The following is an 18,103-nucleotide window of genomic DNA, read 5'->3' on the forward strand; positions in this document are numbered from 1 at the left end:
TCCCAGAGGAGCAGCTTTCTTCTCCAATGCATTTGCAGAGGAGCAGCTTTCTTCTCCAATGCATTCCCAGAGGAGCAGCTTTCTTCTCCACTGCATTCCCAGAGGAAGCCCAGGCCCATCTCCAGCAGCCCTGGAGCTTCAGAGGAAAACTCCACCCTTGTCCAGGATCCCTGCTCCAGCAGAAGCACAGCTGGCACTGCAGGAGGGCTGAGCCACCATGGGATGGGACGGCTGCCACCACCCTGACCCACAGGGTGTCAGCTCCTATTCTGACTCTGGCAATGTTGTTTTGTATTATGTCATTTTTTATTTTATTTCATTTCTTTTTTAAAATTTTCTTCCCTAATAAAGAATGTTATTCCTACTCCCATATCTTTGCCTGAGGACCCCTTAATTTCAAAGTTATAATAATTCGAAGGGAGTGGGTTTACATTTTCCATTTCAGGGGTGGCTCCTGCCTTCCTTAAGCAGACACCTGTCTTTTCAAACCAAGACACTTAGACTTAGCAAAACTGCAGCAAATGAGGACAGCTGGGCCTCCCTCCTTCTGTGAAAGGCTTATTGTTGTATGTGTTCAGCCATGGGCAGAGTAGCAGGAGATGTACAAACTGTGCTCAGTTATCAAGGAATAAATGACCAAAAGAAAGGGCAAACACAAAAAATCATAACTCACCAAGCAGAGAAACATGGTGGTGGTTGACAGCTACTCAGAGAACGAAATACTGCAGCAAACCTCAGCTTAATAATATTAGTACTTTTTGTATGAGAATGTACTCCCACCTTCTCAAGGGTTTGTTCCTATTTTCTATGTTTTACTACATGTATTAGGAACGTGGGAAACTATTTATTTAACAGACATTGAGATTAGTGAACAAGGAAAGCTGCATGGAGATGCAGTATTTTGCAGACAAGAAAATTCAGTGTCAAAACCTCCACAAATACTAAGGCAGAACAACTTCTACATCTCCAAACCTGGTTCTGGAGCCTGTGGAGAGTTAACTACCTCTGTTACCAGCCCACCTAGCTGCTTCTTCACTCCTCCTCCCTTCCCTCCCCACCCCAAAGCAGGATGGGAGAGGAGAACGGGAAAGGCAAAAGTGAGAAAAACTCATGAATTGATACAAAAAGAGTTTAATGACTGTAAAAAAACACCCCTAAACAATAACAACAAAACTAAACCAGAACTCCCAGCTGATGCCAAGGCAATCCCTGACCACCTCCCACTGTCAGACTGGTGCCAAGCCACACTATGAGCAATGGCTGCTTTAGAAAACTGGTCATGTCTGCTTTTGATAGGAGTGACTTGTTTTGAAGGTGTGGCAGTAAAGGAAGTTTTTTTGTACTTGACTGATCTTTTCCTCTCCTACTGTGAAAGGAAATTTAATTTCTGAGAATTCTATTTTGTTGTTGTAGAACAAGATGATAGCCTTGCCTTTGGTTTTCTTATTGTAATGATACATAAAAAGATGGGTTTCTTAAAAATTCACAAATCAGAGAAACTGCAAATGTTTTCTTCATTTACTTGCAGCAGATTTTTTTTTTTCTATTTATGCACATCTTTGCATTAAAAACACAAGAGTGCTGACTACTGAATTTGGGGAAAAAAATCAGGCTAGGGTTATTTCTTAAGTGTAGAAAACGATTGGAGCACTAACTGTAGAGTTGTAGGGTACAGACTGGTTAAACCATAGCAGCTACAACTGAATTAATACACATACCATCTTCTAGCTCCAAGCTCAATCAAGCTCAATTCAGACTCTAAGAGTGCTCAGTTGTCTAAAAAGAGCAAATGCCAACATATATGCTCACCATATAATATATACATAATGCCAATTTTATACTGACAATTATATAATTATATATATAAGTATACATATATAATATTTTATATATATATATATATATATATATATATATATATATATAGCCAATTATACAATTATATACAATTAATTGCCCAATAACTTCCAGGCTGAGAAGACCTTCCATCTCCTCTAGACAGTCCAAATAGTGCTCAGTGAGAATGTTTCCCTAGTTCCCTAGGGTTGTTTTGTTGTTATCCTGTAGGGTTTTTTTTTTTTTTTTTTTTTTTTTTTACTCTGTCATTTAAAGTGTACAACTAATAGGGACATTGAGATTATCCCACGTTAATACATTGTGGCAGTGCTACTTTTCATTTCTTTATCTTATTAAAAAAAACCAAAAAAAACCCACAAGCAACAGAATTGATGTCTGGTTTCTTAATGTCCTGCTAGGAACAAGACAGTGTTCTGCTGTGTCAGAATTATGCCAAAAAGTGAATGTTTTTTCTAGCAAAATCAAGACAGCCAACTCAAAATTGAACGTATGTCTTTTTTGAACCTGGTTCTGAGATTCCATTTACTTCTTTCATTTCCTTCTCTCCAATCTCATTTGAAGAATTGCAACTGAAGTATGGCTCTGGTAAAGGCATTTTGCAGCACTTTAAAAGAATAAATTCCTGCTGGCATGTGATTCAGCAAAACACATGCTAAAGCCACGAAGCCATCCTCATCTGCTGGAGTTTTAAATGGATGCTTACAAACCAGGGTGCTTCACAAAATCCATGTGGGCTTTGTGCGCTACTGCTCTGACAAATGGAGAACATAACCAAATAAATGATGGAAGAGGCTTTTTTTTTTTCGTTTTTACTGCCTCCTTTCCATTGTGACTGAGAACAGAAGCTGGTGTCTCCCTGCTCTCATCCCTCAGCAGCTGGGAGGCAGGAGAAATGTCAAAAGGATGGTGGCTATGGTGGCTGCTGACAAGACACGTACCTGTTGTGTGCCACAATGACTCAGCCTGGACTGCTGCAAGACAAGAACTGTGAAAAGGAAAAAAAAAAATACTCAATTTTATACATATATCACTTATTTTTCATATTGTTATGTTTGGGTTGGAAATTAGGTAAATGGAGTTCATCCATACAAATTCTTCATGCTCTCTCTATCTCATTAACTCCATAGCCTAGGCAAATGAGAAATGCTTGTAAAATTGCTGTATTTTAAGTGCAGGCTGGAGACTGAAAATGCATGGAACAGAATGTTCAAGAAACTGTATTGTTCTTGTTCACTGTCATTAGTGGCCATGTAGTTTGATTCTTATGAGTTAATGACACATAATAACAAAGGTTATTTTCAAAACTTACTACAGATCTTTTGCTCAGCTCATTTCTGTGGGAGATAACTAGATTTATTGAGATAATGCAGCAGATGTTATTCAGGGAATGACTATCAAATGGAACCAATATCTGTAAAATAATCTATTTTCTAAATGCAAATCGCATTCTCTACAAGTTTTTCTTCACAGCACAGCCACTTTGTAAAACTCTACCTTTCTATTGTGCAATTCCTTGCCACTGCAAAGCATCAACTGAACTTCACTTGACTCCACCACCCTTCCAAACACTCATTTTTTTCTGAATGTGGGTCTTGTTCTTTTACATGTGCCTCAGAAAATTCATTGAGAGGGTCTTCTATTAATTTCAGCTCTTTTTCTGTCCTACACCATTAATTCAAATGCATTTCAGATCCGAGCTCTAGAGGAAGAGACTTTTTGTGTTAATACCTTGCCTATTCTGACTACACAGAGGTAACACAGCACCAACTGGTAGGAATTTTTCTAACTCTGTGTGTCAACACTAAGGTCACATGGGGCTAAAACCCAGCAGAAGAAGCATGACTCCTTTATTTAAACACTAGCACACTAAAATTACACCTCAATTCCTCAATTGTCACACTGCTTTTAAAGTCAGTGCTTGTGGCAGAGGGGCCTCCATTCTCTGTCCATCACATCAACTACAGAAATACAGATTACACAGCTTTCATAGGACAGGCTTTCTCAGCAACTGAATACATCTTTCTTAAGAAAAACAGGCATTTGATGCACAGGAATCTCCACCACAACACTTCAACATGACTTCAAATGCCTCTCCTCCTTTACCTTTTTCTCTACAAATATTTCTTGAAATTAACAGAGACTTTTGTTAAGTCCAGTTAGGTGGAAGAAATACCTGAATACATCAGAGGATATTTTAAAAATGCAAACCCATATATTTCCCTGCATGGCTATTGGTCATTGAAACATGCCAAGATATGCCTGAACTCAAAAAAAATAGTAAGAGAGTCAGTAATGTATTGCAGCACGTTGCTGTTGTCATTGTCCCATGGATTTGAAGACAACTCATTTCCTGTTGACCTTTTCGGCTTTAATGTCAAGGTTGGGAGCACTTCAAAGTGCTGATTTTCCCTCTCACACTGTATGACAGCAGACATCCTTTGCCTTATACGCCTTAAGAATTAACAAGTGCAAACCAAGCCTGTCCCAGGACAGCCGTGAAGAGAAGCTTGCAGCACTCTGCCTGGCACAGATGACTGTGAAAATTCAAGAGAATAGCCTTAAATCTTTCAAGAATAGGGGTCAGTAAGCTGGCAGGCCCTGCAGAAGTTCATGCCTCCACATCTCAGGTGCTTTTGTGTCCCTCCTAGACATATGCGTCTGGCTGTGTCTGCTGAGTTCAGCTTACAGGTCTTGCAATTAATACCTTCTGAAAGCAGTAGAGAAATACCACCTCTTCAAAGAGGTTATTCTCTCTAGGAAAATTGGTGCTTCAATGACAGCAAGAGCCTGAAAAAAACCCAGCCTTTAAGTTTGTCCCCTACTGCCAAAGGACATGGCAAGTGAATAAGGAAACTTGTTTTATATTTTTGATATTTTGGGGGAAAAAAAATACTTATCCAGTATTGGTTCATTTTTCCATAGGTGAAATGTTGGGAGATCCTAAAAATAATCTCCTCTGCAAGTGAGGAAAAACTCAGTGGGCATAATTTTATTCAAGTGAATCATATATCTGTTAATGCAAGGTGCCCACCAAGTGCTCTACCCACTCCCCCTTCCAGCTGGACAGTGGAGAGAAAATAAGATGGAAAACAACTCATAGGTTGAAATAAGGCAGTTTACTAAAACAAAAGTGAGAGGTTGTGTGCTCTCAAGCAAAGAGAAAACCTGAAGATTTTATTCTCTACTTCCCATCAGCTAGTAAGGTCTGGCTTCTTCCCGGGAAGCAGGACTCCAGCACATGGAGCTGCTGCTCTGGAAGGTAAATGCTGCAAATAACACATCCTCCTCCCCAGTTCTCCATCCCCACTTAGCTTTTGTCTCTGAGCTGATGTCACATGCTCTGGAATATCCATTTGGTCAGTCTGGGGCAGCTGGCCTAGCTGTGCCAACTCCCTGCCCCTCCATGTCAGGGAAAGTTGAGAGACAGAGCGGAGCTGTGCCAGCCCTGCCCAGCAGCAGCCAAACCTGGGGTGTTATCTGCTCCTTTCCAGCTCCCAGTGCAAAGCACAGCACTGAGGGATGCTCTGGGAGCAAGAACAGACCCTGCCAGACCCACTGCACCAGTGGAGTTGAAGCATCTCCTCTGTGACCAGGTGTCCCTGATATATTCTAAATATGGCACATTTGTTTCTGTAATGAGCAACTACAGGGCTTGTTTAGATATGCAGGTCAATTTATGGGTGCAAACAGTAGCTAGAAATGAAACTCATGAATATGTGAAGCATTGCTTACCAAGCAAAATATGAATGCTGGACACAGGCAATTAAGCACTCCCTGTGTTTTCTGGATAAATATGCAAATTTGACATTCAAATCAGACTTCTAAAAAAAATTTCACCCAAGTTAAAACACTAAGAATATAAGCGGTGCAAAGTTTAAGTCTTTTTGCTCCAACTTTAATTGCTTGCCATAATTTCTGTTAAGGGCAAAGCACTTTAGTAGGTTATCATTCTGCTCCTCCCAACTGTTTCAAAAGTCAAGTGTGGTTTCCCCTGACACATCACATAGTGGATGGAATTTTTAGATGGAGAATTTACAGCAGAGTAGCATGCAGGGAATTCATTAAAGCTGGGAGAAGGAAGTCACTGCAAGAAGGTGACAGTGTTGTTTGCGTAATAGGTTTGCCTGTTGCAAACCAAGACTAACTATGAACTGCCTTAATAAATTACATTTTTCGTAGTTAAGGAGAATCACTTAGCAGGTTCTGGAAGAAAGAGGACCAAAAGGTTGATCATATGAAGTAGGAAAAATAAAAGTTATGAGGTAAGCTGTTAAAATGCATTTACCAACGCAAATATACACTGCTGTTAAATGCAGATTTACAGGACAAAGGACTCTAATGACCTCTAATTCAGGGCCACAAGGCTTTTGGGAAGAGAATTCGATGTGCCACTCCTCCCTCACGTGATTCTGCTGCAGACAGGGTCCCAATCTGGATTTAGCATTTTTGGCGGTGATGTAGGTTTCTGCCTCGCTCAAGTGCAATTTGTTCTTGTTTGTAACTTCAGTACTCTGCCCTAAAATGAGATTTTATATCATAATTTAAGGCCACAGTTTATTAACACCACTGAACAAAAGGCATCGTAATCCTCTACAACCCTTTAACTCTGCTTCAGAATGATTTTAAGGGCTCAAATCAAACTGTGGTGGCAATTAGGTCTTGGAGTTGACTACAGGGAAAGATCTGTGTTGTAATTCCAAAGTAACTTTTTTAACCTTGTGGTAATGGACATAATCTTTTCTGAGCAGCCTGTTCTAGCGGAATGTGGAAAGTGCCTGGAATTAGATTATCTTTAAGGTCCCTTCTCAAATGAACTATTCCATAATTCTATGATTCTATGAAGGGAATAACATTAGAATATTCTTATTAAATTTAAAGTGGAAAAGAACCAGAAGAGTTGATACTACCTGAGGAAACCAAGTTGTCCTGCTCTGTAGGTGAAAAAAGGAGGCAGAGAGGGAAAGAGAACACAGTGAAATAAAGACCAGAGTATGTCCACTACACCTCTGGATGCTATGAAATAGAAACTCCACCTTATTGTGAAGTGTCTGAGCCAGAGACTAATGAAGTCAATCTCTTTCATTAGGAGGGTGAGGTTGGTCAGATTCAAAATCCTCCTTGGCTGATTTAAGCTACCTTTGGTGTGAAGGAGCTGCAAAGCAAGTTCAGCCTAGGACATCACTAGAGAGAAGAAGAAACCTGAAGGAAAGAGCAGAGAGGCATTAGCATACCAGCCAATCTCTTTTTATACATTTTGTGGGTCTCTCTCTCACACACATGCGAGATAAAGGTCCGATGGACATTGCAGTACCAAACTCTGCCATGACGGTGCTGCTGCCCATGTGCGCCCCGGCGCTGTTGATCCATCCCAGGCACATACCACGTCTGTCCTTTGTTTTCTGCCAGATTTTATCAGTCTTAGAAAACGGACAGTACCCTTATTGAATGCCTTGAATACCAAGTCTATTTGACAGTCATTGCAGGCTTGACGTGCAGCGGTCTTTGTTAAGGAACGCACAATATTTACATAAACAGGCTGACCTTTTAAACCGCATTCTGTCAGGAGGAGCTGAAGGGGAGGAGATAAGGGGAGAGAAGGGGCAGAGGAACCTTTGCTACCTGTTGCTGTAAGAGAAATCATACCCTGAGGCAAAGAGACTTTTTGTTTTTATAACTGCATAAAGTATCATATATATATCTACATATTTAACAGCCACTACACTTGAAATGTACACTGAGTTATTTTCTTTACAAACCGTATCATCCTTCCTTCACTCCTTTTCTTACGTCCTCACTAAAGAAAAAATCAATCAAGCCCCAAGCAGCGTAAATAATTGCTAATATCAGCTCACTCCACGATTATTTAGCATAAGAATGATTAGATATGCTGACAGGAACAAACCAATGTAATGCCAGAGGAATCTTGGGTTTCTGCGGTTTCCGACTTTTCCCCAGCAGATTCGGGGAACATAAAACTGCCAGGCTGGCAAACAGACTCGAATGCTTCACACTGGTGCTTACAGAGACAATAGAAAGAAGACAAAAAGCTTCTTAATAAAATCCCAGAAATTGCCATCTCTTTTAAAAACCGCACGCAGCACAACAGAGAGGTGCTGGTGCAACGCTCTATATTGCCTAGCACATACATCCCATAATCTGCACGGTTCCTGCGCTCATTGATCCTGCTAAGCGTGAGGTGCACGCAGCCCTGCTACGCTGCAGGGATGCCAGAGCTCCGTGCTGGTCTGCACGCTGTTCCTGACACGGACTGCCTTCCAGTTTACTCGCGCTGAGCTCTCAGCCCGGCTGTACCCAGGGAAAAGCATTTTTATTAGCCATGAACACGTGTCTGTTCACAGCACGGGCGTAGAAGAGGGACCGGGAGGAGGTGGGGGGACATACATCAAGCTCCATAAATGCTGGCGCTGCCTCCCTCCATCCCACACACCTTCAAATTCCGCACGCATTCCGGAGCCACAATGCGAAGAAAAGGGTGATTTTTCCACCTAGCCAGGTCATTATTTCCATGCCGAGAGCCTGGAAGCATCGAGAAGCGGGGGAAATGGAGGGGCAATGCTCCGCTTACCCGGGGCAGGAGAGGGACACAGGTGATGAACAGGGGAATTTCCGCCCATCCCCTCTCCCCCGCAAACGCTCTTGGCCGCGGGGGTCGCTCCCAAAAGACGCTTCCCCGCTCAGGGATCTCCGCAGCTCTTCCGTGCCGGGGTCCGAGGGAGAGCCGGGCCGGGGAGCACGGCTGCGGAAAATATGAAATAAAAAGATGAGAAACAAAGGGCTGGCCGAGGGCGGGGGCCAGGTATGTTCTTACCCGGTCGGTATCGCCGCCGTGGCTCGCTGGATTGCGGGCGCAGGAGGAGGAGGAGGAGGAGGCGGAGGAAGAGAGGCTGGTGCCGCGCCACCCGCAGCCTGTGGGCGCGCTGCCCCCGTGCCGAGCCCGGGAGCTGCCCCCGTGCCGAGCCCTGTCCCCGCCGTGCCCCGGTCCCCGGGAGCTGCCCCCGTGCCGAGCCCTGTCCCCGCCGTGCCCCGGTCCCCGGGAGCTCCCCCCGTGCCGAGCCCTGTCCCCGCCGTGCCCCGGCTACGGAGCTGCCCCCGGGCCCCAGCGCTCCCCCCACCTCTGTCTCGACTCCCCGCTCCCCCTCCTCCGCTCGCCCCCGCCCCGAGGGGAGCGTCTTCCCCCCCCCCGGCCGCGGCTGCCGGGATGAGCCCCCGGCGCTCTCTGACCCTCCCGTCTGGCTCCGGCCTCCCGCTCCTCGGTGCGGTCTTGTCTGTGTTCCACCTGCGTGGGCAAAGCCCCTCTCCTCCTGCCTGCGGCTGAGATCCCACAATTTGTTATTCTTTCCTCGAGAATCGCTTCCATCACCACCAAAAAAACCCACATCTACCCCAGCGAATCCCATCCCTCTTCGCAACTCCTCTTGCTATTCGGGTTTGCTTCTCTCTCTCCTCCTCCTTCTCCCCTCCCTCTTTCCCCCCTTTCGGGTTTGGAGACTCTCTCTGCCCTACACACACACACAGACAGGCACGCACGGTGTAAATGGGTTGTCACACACACAGAACCGCTGCTGGTTCCCAAAGTCCCCCCACCCTGCTCAGCCTTCCTCTAGCTTGAAGCCGCAGATCATGGACTATATGCTTGGAGCCGGGATGCGTTTCATTCACAGCCGCTTCGCCTCCTGCAATTTCACCCGGTGAGTAGGTTTGATTTCGCGTTCAGGTGGCGTGCTTCCAACAGGAAGGACACTAAAAACAACAGGGAAAAATAAAAAGAAAAGATAAATTGAAAAAAAGTTTTTCTTCCCCTTGTTCCCCAACGGGCTGGCTTCACTTTCTAAACTCGAAGGAATTAGGAAACGCCAGTTTTCTGCCCACGTTCATTCCCAGCCACGGCGCTCGGCGCTGATTGCAGCGCGCACCGCAGCACCGCTTCCAGAGCCACCGTTCCACTGCTTATTCATCACATTTTATTCATGTTTCCATCAGGCATGGTGCCTGCTCCATTCCCCGGTTTAACCCTCGCAGACGGAGCGGCTCTCGTGGACGCTGGAAGGGCTCAGTGTTTCTCCCCGTGCCGGGGGAAGAGCAGGATTGCTGCCGGCTGAGGCAGCCGGGAGCGTGCCTGAGGAATGTCTGGGAACCTGCGGGGGGACATCAAGTGCAAAAGTTCATTGGTCTTCCCCATCCCCTGAAGAACTTGCACAGGACTGGGGGTGGGGAAGTATTCTCCAGAAGGGACAGGAAAGGATTTCCAGACCTCAGGTCCCGTCGCATGCGCTGGGAGGTGGCGGTGGCCAGGCTGGGGGGGCCGGGGGTGCGGGGCAGCAGCGGGGTCAGCGGCCGGGGCTTCTGTCCTGCTGCTGCCAGGGCTTCTGTCCAGCCGCTGCCGCCGCTCTCTCCTCGCCCTTTCCTCACTTGTCAATCCCACCGCACCTGATTTTATTTAGCACTATTTTCGGGCATACCTGCATTTTTCGCTGGCCAAAAATTGGCTCCTGAGGAGCGCTGGAAAACGTACGCCAACCTATACATGCACCTGAGGTAGAGGTAAATGGTAGAGGTTGGGCTCTTGAAACAAGCAGGGGCTTATTTGAAAAAAAAAAAAAAAAAGAGGGAAGAACCAAGGGAAATAAACACGTTACGTTTAAAAAAAGGACAAGTGCCTTCAGAGTGCTATTTGTGGTTGATACTTCCAGGATTTCAGTGTCTCTAATTAGCGGCAGAGGTCCTCCCACGGTCAACAGCAGAAGGCAGGGAGGAAACATTCTTTCTCTGACTGGGCTCCGTGTAACTTTGTCATTTGGGTGCAGGATAAGTGTGTGTGTGTGTGTGTGTCTGTGTGTGCGCGATCATGTCTCCAAAGCAGTACCTGCAGAGATCACCAGGAAAGTGCTAAAGGCTTGCAGGCAGGTAGAGATGTCAGGGAGAAATAACAAGATCCGAATTTATTGCCTGGTGGCATGCAGAAGACGGGAAAGACCAATTCAATGCCAGAGTGTGCTCCCCCCGTGTTCTTCCCTCCACCCTCCCTCTCCCCGCCCTACTACCTCCCCCCTCGGCCGCCAGATTGCTCTGGAAAGGAGTAGTGAGAAAGCTCTTCAAGCATGGGATCCAAAATCCACCCTTCCTCCAGCTCCTCTTTTCTCCCACCAGCTCGAAGCCCCCATACCTACTTGTCTCCTTCCAGCTCAGCGTCCCTCCCCGGAGACTCCAGCAAGTTTTCCCATTCCCTCTGACTTGCCCCTCTGCCCACCCCCCCCCCCCCCCCCTCCTGCCCCGGACCTTTCCGTGAGACTGAGGTGATTAACCAAATCCCAGACATTTCCCCTGAATTCCCCGCCTCTGGCGCTGCTGCTGCCGGGATCCACCTGCACCAGGCTGCTCAGGAAAGTTTCCGTGCAGTCATAGCCCCCACCCTCCCTAGGTAGGGAGTGCGTTTCAAAACCTCTACCTGATTTTAATCTTTCCACTCCCCACCCCCTAAACCCTTAGTAAAGAAAAAAAAACCCCAAAACAAACCAGCAAGTCCTGTGGGATTTATGTTATAGTGGGAATAGCTCAGACAGCGAGCATCGCCTTGCCGTGCTGCTTAAATGATACTGCTCTGCAGAAGAGATTTATGTGCCCATCAGCAGAATATTTCCCGGGTTTAAGAACACTCGATTTTCCCTCTGCTGACGGGGATGGGAGACGGTAAGACACAGGATGAGGGCAGTGGAGTTGTTAGCTCACAGGCACTATGACGGATGGCAGTAAAACGGTGTCTGGGCGGCAAAAGTGACACAGGTTGGACCGGGTGGCATTTCTATACTCAGTGGAAGGCGAGGGGATGCACATCAACCCCTTTGCATACAGTCCCAAATAAATCAATGCGAGTAACGTGGGCTTAATGGGCGATTGCAACAAGCGAGAGTCAGGCGTGATAAATAGAGAAGATTCCCACTACCCTTGATTTCCAGCATTCCGCACCCCCAGCCCAGGGATGCCTCCTTCTCACACGGGGCTGAATGACTCAGAAAAAAACAGAGGAATAATGGGCAGCAGCCGGGCAGCTTTTGCTTTGCCGTAGTTGGTCCCTTTGCTTTTTGTACAATACATTGGCGGTGTGGAAATACCTCCCGAGCCCCGCGGCCCATTCCTGAGAGAATGCTCCCAAACATCTCTCTTCCCTGTATTTAGATGTCCAGGCTCCCTGCTTGCCCGTGTCTGGCTTCACTGCCAAGGATTACCTCCATCTCCCCTGAGGCTGCGTGGATTTGGGACTCCCTTTTGGCCGGGAGTTAATTTCCCAATTTCCCATACTGCCGGTGGCAGACGGACATCCAGGGAGGTGGCTCTGGCAGAGGGAACACCTTTAAGGATGCGTGTCAGCGTCCAGCCTGCCTTCTCAGCCTCCCGGGCTTAATCTGCCCCGCTCCTCTGTGTGTCCTCGGGGCAGGTCCCGGGGGAAGGGCCGGGAAGGGCCGGTGACAAGGCGGAGGTCGGGGGGAACACGCCGCCCTCCCCGGCAGCAGGAGGGGCTGCTCCGGCTCCGGGCGGAGCGAGCACCGGCAGCCGGGCGGCAGCGCCTGTCCCGGCCGCGGGACCCCCGGCTCGCCCCTCCCCAACCTCTCCCCATCCTCGGCAGCCGAGGGCAGCTCGTTTGGTGGGGGAAAGAGAAAACACCCCCCTCCAGGGAGCGGTGCGTGCCCCGCAGCCGCCAGCCCGTGCGGGCTCGGCGGGGCCGCCCGCAGCGGGAGCAGAGGCTTCACCGCAAAGGGTTAACGCAGGGCTGCAGGGTGCTCCAGGCAGGAGTCCTGTGTGCGCCTCTGAGATGCACCAGCCAATCCTGGAGACAGCAGCGTGAACTAGATGTAGCATGCTGTAAGAAGGGAGGTGAAGAAAATAGGGTGTAAACTGTCACCGCACATCGCGAGGCGGACCTGCTCCTTGGGCTACGATCTCTTAGAGACTTAGAGACCATCATGCATTTTAAAAGGTAAGGGCTTTGTTACCAACGGTCTATAGTGTGATTCACTGCCGGATTCAAGTGCATTTGCCGTGTAGCTTTCATTTAGTGATAAATTGTGTAGCACAGAGTGGGAAGAAAGTGGAATGTGGCATGATTTACTGTTCGGGAGCCGTTTTGAAAGACTAGGTCAGCTTCGAGTTGTAATGATTTCATGTAGAGATTAAGCAAGTGAATGCATGTGAAGTAAAGTGAATTCATGACTGGCAGAAAAATGTAATGTATGTGATAAGAGAAGGCTGTTCTGTTGTAGCAGCAAAATCAGTTATGGATCCATACGAAATGAAGGCTAGAGTGAGATAGACCTGATTTTGAGAAAATGTAGAGAGCAATTCAGAGACATATCTGACAAGCAAGTCTGTCAGGAAAAAACCAAAAATAACTTCATTCCTAGAAAAAAACCCATGTTTATTAAATACAACATCACAAAAGAATGCTGTAAAAAGAAGTGAAGTCAGAACCTTACAGAGTCTGTATGTTCAGCGATGAGTGACTCTGACACATTAAGTGTACAGAGATAAAGCTAGAGTGGCCCTGCTAACATTTACAGGATATAAGAAATAACTTCAGAGGAGCAATCTGTTTAGATATCAGAGTTCACAGACTGCTGTCATTGCTCAACTCCATCCCTACAAGGAGTTACTCATTTTAAATAGGTGCTCTATCAGCTTTACCACAAGACCAGCTTTGGGAATAGGAACATTTCACTGGATCTGTTCTTCTCTGTATCTAAGCATAGCAACAGACCCTTGGTCTCAGATGCTGTTGCAGTGCTAATCAGCAGAGTTCCATCCAGAAACTACCTACAAATTCTTGCCTCCAAGCATTTTTCTCTCTAAGATGTGTATAATTTAAGCAGGGGAGGAATAAAAAAAAGATCTGTGATATTTTCTGTAAGCTGATCCACCTCCAGTGAGAGCAAACCTCCCCAACAGATGCTGAGTTCACTGGAGTCGTGTTTGGGGTGCTTCTTCATGAAATGCTGAAACGCTGTGAGTGAAAACGATAACTAAGAAACATGAAAACAAGCAGCTGAATGTTTTTACAGTGCTCAGTGCAGAAGGCAGCATGTGAACAACAAGCCAACAAAACAACTTGAGAATCTTCAAGTGATGCAATCCTCCCATCTTATCCTTTCCTATTTTTTCTACTACTCTCTGAATGCCTTTGTGAAGAATTAATTACAGAAGTCAATTCATTGTTTACACCAACGTGTCCAAAAATTTACTTTTTAGTCACATAGAGCAGTGACTTGTCACTCCTCTCAGTCCCAGACAATGGGACTTAAATATTTTTCCTTCATTTGTATTAATTCAAAATCATGTCTGATTGTGATCAGTCTAAGTCATTTCTTGCTTGAGATGTAACAGCCGCTGAAAACAAAAGGAAGATCTTTTTACCAGCAAGCTTGCTTCTTCAGCAGTTTTTGAAAACCTAAATGGAAAATTGGATGATCAAACTACTTACCTAAGTTTTCCTTAGAAGAAAAAGAGTGGTGGAAGGTATTAGGTGATAGTTTCTGGAAACATTATTTTCTAGCTCTCAGGCATACCTAGTGCAGCTCTTTCTTAATCCTCCCAAGCTTCACCTCTCCTCAAAACCAGAAGTAGACATTTTTTTTACTCTCCTGAAACACAAGTAGTCTCATATGGGAGCAAAATCAGCAGAAATACACTTTGACAAACAGAGCCCAAGTGCTCTTTGAGAAAGGTTGCACTGAAGCCACTAGAGTTGCAGGTAGCAGACTACAGCCACTCATTTCATGGGGAAGTAATCCAACTTCTTCCTGATCTCATCCCATATCAGCATAAGAAAATATATTTAAAAAATAAATTTCCAACTACATACTCAAATTCCAACTACTCTTCATATCATTGTTTTCCTTTTGCTCAATATATGTGTGTTCAGTGAGGGCCTGATCTTGGACAATCCCTATTAACTTCAATAAAAACAAAATCGATTTCCAAACCAATATTTTGGAACCCAAATTAACTTCAGATTTAGAAGGGAAAAAAGTGAGCATCATGAAGTTACATGCTGTGTACTGAGCAGTGGGAGGCTCTGCACCTCTTGAGGTAAATAGCATTAAAATACTAAAGAACTAAGAATTTGTGACTTGGTCTAGGCCTCAGTATTTTTCATCATTGATAAATCCACATTTTTCTGTATGAAGCTGAAGAAGCCCCACTGAGCTGCAGGTAATCAGCACCTTGTGACTGGGGTCATCACCCTGCTGAAAACTGTAGTGTGAATAAATTTGGTCTTCTAGCTTTGAAGTTACCAGTTAATATGTACCAGAGTATTTGTGTGCCTACACAAATATGGTTTATACATAGATATAAATATGCATGATATGCACTACACATCCCTCTACACCCATGGTCTGTATAATCACCTTTTTGCCTTGGCTCAGACCATGGGAATGATTATTTAGCTCAGTCTGTTTCCTATCTCCCACTGAAAGTTTTCACCTGCTCTGTGTGCCACAAAAAAAGGCGCTGAGGAGAGGGAAGGACACTCTGCCACCTTAGAGCTTTTCAACTTTAACTAATGAGCCTCTCACAAAGGCCACAGATTTTGTTCCACCTTCAGAAGAAGATTGACCGAGCAATATATATTGTTAGCTAAATTAACACTATTAAACTGTAGTGGTTCCTCTTATAATGAGGTAAGAGCGTAAGGCTCGTGTGTCAGATACCTTTATTATAACAGTTACATTAATGGGGAAAAATTCTGCTGATTTGCAGTAACACCTTCATTGCCACATCCACCAGCACTGATTAATGAGAAAAGTGGTTTGTAAGGCACTCATTAAACATTGGGAAGTAAAGGATGTAAATCTGGGGAGTCAGAGCACTGCTCTATACCCTTAATCACATGTTATTCATGACTCCTGAGGATTTTGTAGGGCTAATTTAGCTCTTTCAGCACTTATAAATCTACTGGAAATAACAAAAACACCTGGTTAGCTGAACATGGATGACCACACTGGAATCAAATTGGATTATTAAAAATCCATTATAAATGTTACTTCTTAGTATTTTCTTTTTTTCCTTTATTTGAAATCTGTTTCTGAGGAGGTTACCATCACTGGTGAAAAACACTGAATGCTGAAAAACAGTATCAAGGATGGAGGTGGCAGCCCAAGTGTATATTTTTATTTCACCTAAAACATTATTGATCCCTATTCATTAACAACTTGTTGGACAGAGAGAGCACATATATGTTACAACAATTTTAATATTGAATAATTCTATATGATTTGTACTTAACGTGCCGCCCTAAAGGTTAAAACTGCTGTAGATTAGGGCAGAGATGATACCCATCTCTTTTTCTCCAGAACGCATAGCTGCTCAGCATTTCTTGGATTAATGCCCTTATTCCTTTAGGTCTGTACCAACATTTCTAAGGAAGATGCTTGTTTAGGTAAATTAGCACTGTCTATGCAGGTCAAGACTCATCCTGCTGCCAGTCTCTGGAGACTGTGGATTTATTTCACAGAGAGCCATTAGTTGGTGATGTTCTCTTTTTAAGTCACTGCTCCTCTGGGATGTGAATCTGACTCATTGGCTTAAAAAGTAAAAGCTTTAGTAACTACCTAAGTACCCTTTAAGCTCTCTGTTAGCTTGAGTTTATTAGATTGATTCACATTAGTTGAAGACATGGTAGTACCTTTTTTTAAAAAAAAATACTCTTATTTATAAACCAGCTTAACTTCTTTATGCTTGCTTGTCTTGTCCAGGCAAAATCTAGAATATTTTCTCTGTCTTTCTGGAAAAAATAAAGAAAACTGATGATCCTCATACTCAGAGAGACTGCAGTGATCTGTAATTCCTTGTAAACAGACATGTGTCTCTCATAGGTACTACTGAAATTAGCTTAACAAATTTCTACTAAATAAGAATGTTTTTCTATGCGCTACAACAAGAAAGAGTGACAATTTTGTACTGAGGCAGTTTCAGACTGGGTCATATTTAAATTAAAACAGTAGAGAGATTGCAATTCCTGATGCAAACTCAGACTTCCACTCCTTGTAGCATGATGTTCATAAGAAAGACATCTTTTAGCAGACAGATTTTTTTTCTCTCTCTAATTTTGCAATTTCTTCTAATCTTGTCAAAAATCAAGTCTTCCAAGGCAGCTTTGGTGCTAGATTTATGTGAGATAGCAGGCTGCCCAGTACACGTAACATAATTATTACTTGTACAATCAAGCTTTATCCATCTTGAGCTGCAATTAGCCACAGACTGGTTTGCTGGAGCTTGAATCTTTGCTCAGTCAGCCATAAAGTCCCTACTCTTGCTATAAAAAATTAATAGCTGTAACATGAACATTTAAGAGGATCTGGCTACTGCCCATGCACTGGCTACAGGCTTGGAATGCTGCAGCAAAGGGACTGTGGAAAAATCCTGCAACAGTTTTGAGCAGGATCAGCTCTAGAAAAATGGTCCCTTGAAGCTTTTACGACTCCTGCCTTGGGAGCTGGCACAACAAGTGGTGTAAGTTTCTTGTTTTTTCCTGTTAGAATGAATAGGTTGAAGATGAGGAACCTGAAAGGAGTTTTAACCATCCATTTATATCAGCTGAACACCACGTATGCCATCTGTGAAATCAGCTGTAAAATATGCTGTGAGATCTGGAGCATTTTTATCTGATAGACATAATAAAAGTGCAAAATAAATACATTATCACTCTATTAGATATCACTGTTAAGAAAAAAAGTATATAAAATAATCCATTCTTCTTGCAAGGCATCCAGAGAAGTGCATTGAAAGAAAAATTTCATGCCATTAGATCTTTATGGATGTTATTCTTAACTACTGGTCTGAGTTGTAACTACTAATTTTTACATGGAGAATAAAATCAAGAAGAGTGTAAATCCTTGACCAGATACAGCCTTAGCTAAAATTAGAGGGCTCTGTCCCATGCCTGAGTCAGAGCCTCTAAACTGAGAAAACCATTCTCAGAAATAAAAGAACCTCCAACCACATTATTTGTGGATTAGGTCAGGTGATATCTGAGGGGATGGAAGTACATGGAACTAGGCTGGATTTTGTAAATATGTCCCCATTGCAATCAGTACAGTACACTGCTATTTTGGCTCTCCTCTTAAGTCCAGAGAACAGCTTTACACCATTATTTTTTCCCTTCATTATTGTGCTAACAGTATTACCACTCCAATAACTTCAAATAAACTTTTATTTTTGCCTGAGACTGACAAAT

At 44.5% G+C, this 18,103-nt stretch overlaps 1 protein-coding gene across 3 annotated transcripts in view; it reads left to right on the top strand.

Annotated features, from left to right (window-relative positions):
• The first annotated feature begins 9,399 nt into the window (after positions 1 to 9,399).
• Positions 9,400 to 18,103, top strand: part of BRINP3 (BMP/retinoic acid inducible neural specific 3) — a 199,303-nt gene continuing 190,599 nt past the window's right edge. For 2 of the 3 annotated variants that reach the window (XM_053985680.1, XM_053985683.1), the window contains exon 1: positions 9,400 to 9,566. Coding sequence is in view for 1 of the 3 variants with exons in the window: in XM_053985683.1 (XP_053841658.1) it covers positions 9,499 to 9,566 (68 nt within the window). In the remaining 2 variants the exon portion in view is untranslated. Of the gene's footprint in view, positions 9,567 to 12,769; positions 12,851 to 18,103 lie in introns of those variants that run through there. The other variant, XM_053985681.1, reaches the window with a different exon arrangement.

The sequence above is a fragment of the Vidua macroura genome, chromosome 9, assembly GCF_024509145.1.
Source record: "Vidua macroura isolate BioBank_ID:100142 chromosome 9, ASM2450914v1, whole genome shotgun sequence".
NCBI classification, from domain to species: domain Eukaryota; kingdom Metazoa; phylum Chordata; class Aves; order Passeriformes; family Viduidae; genus Vidua; species Vidua macroura.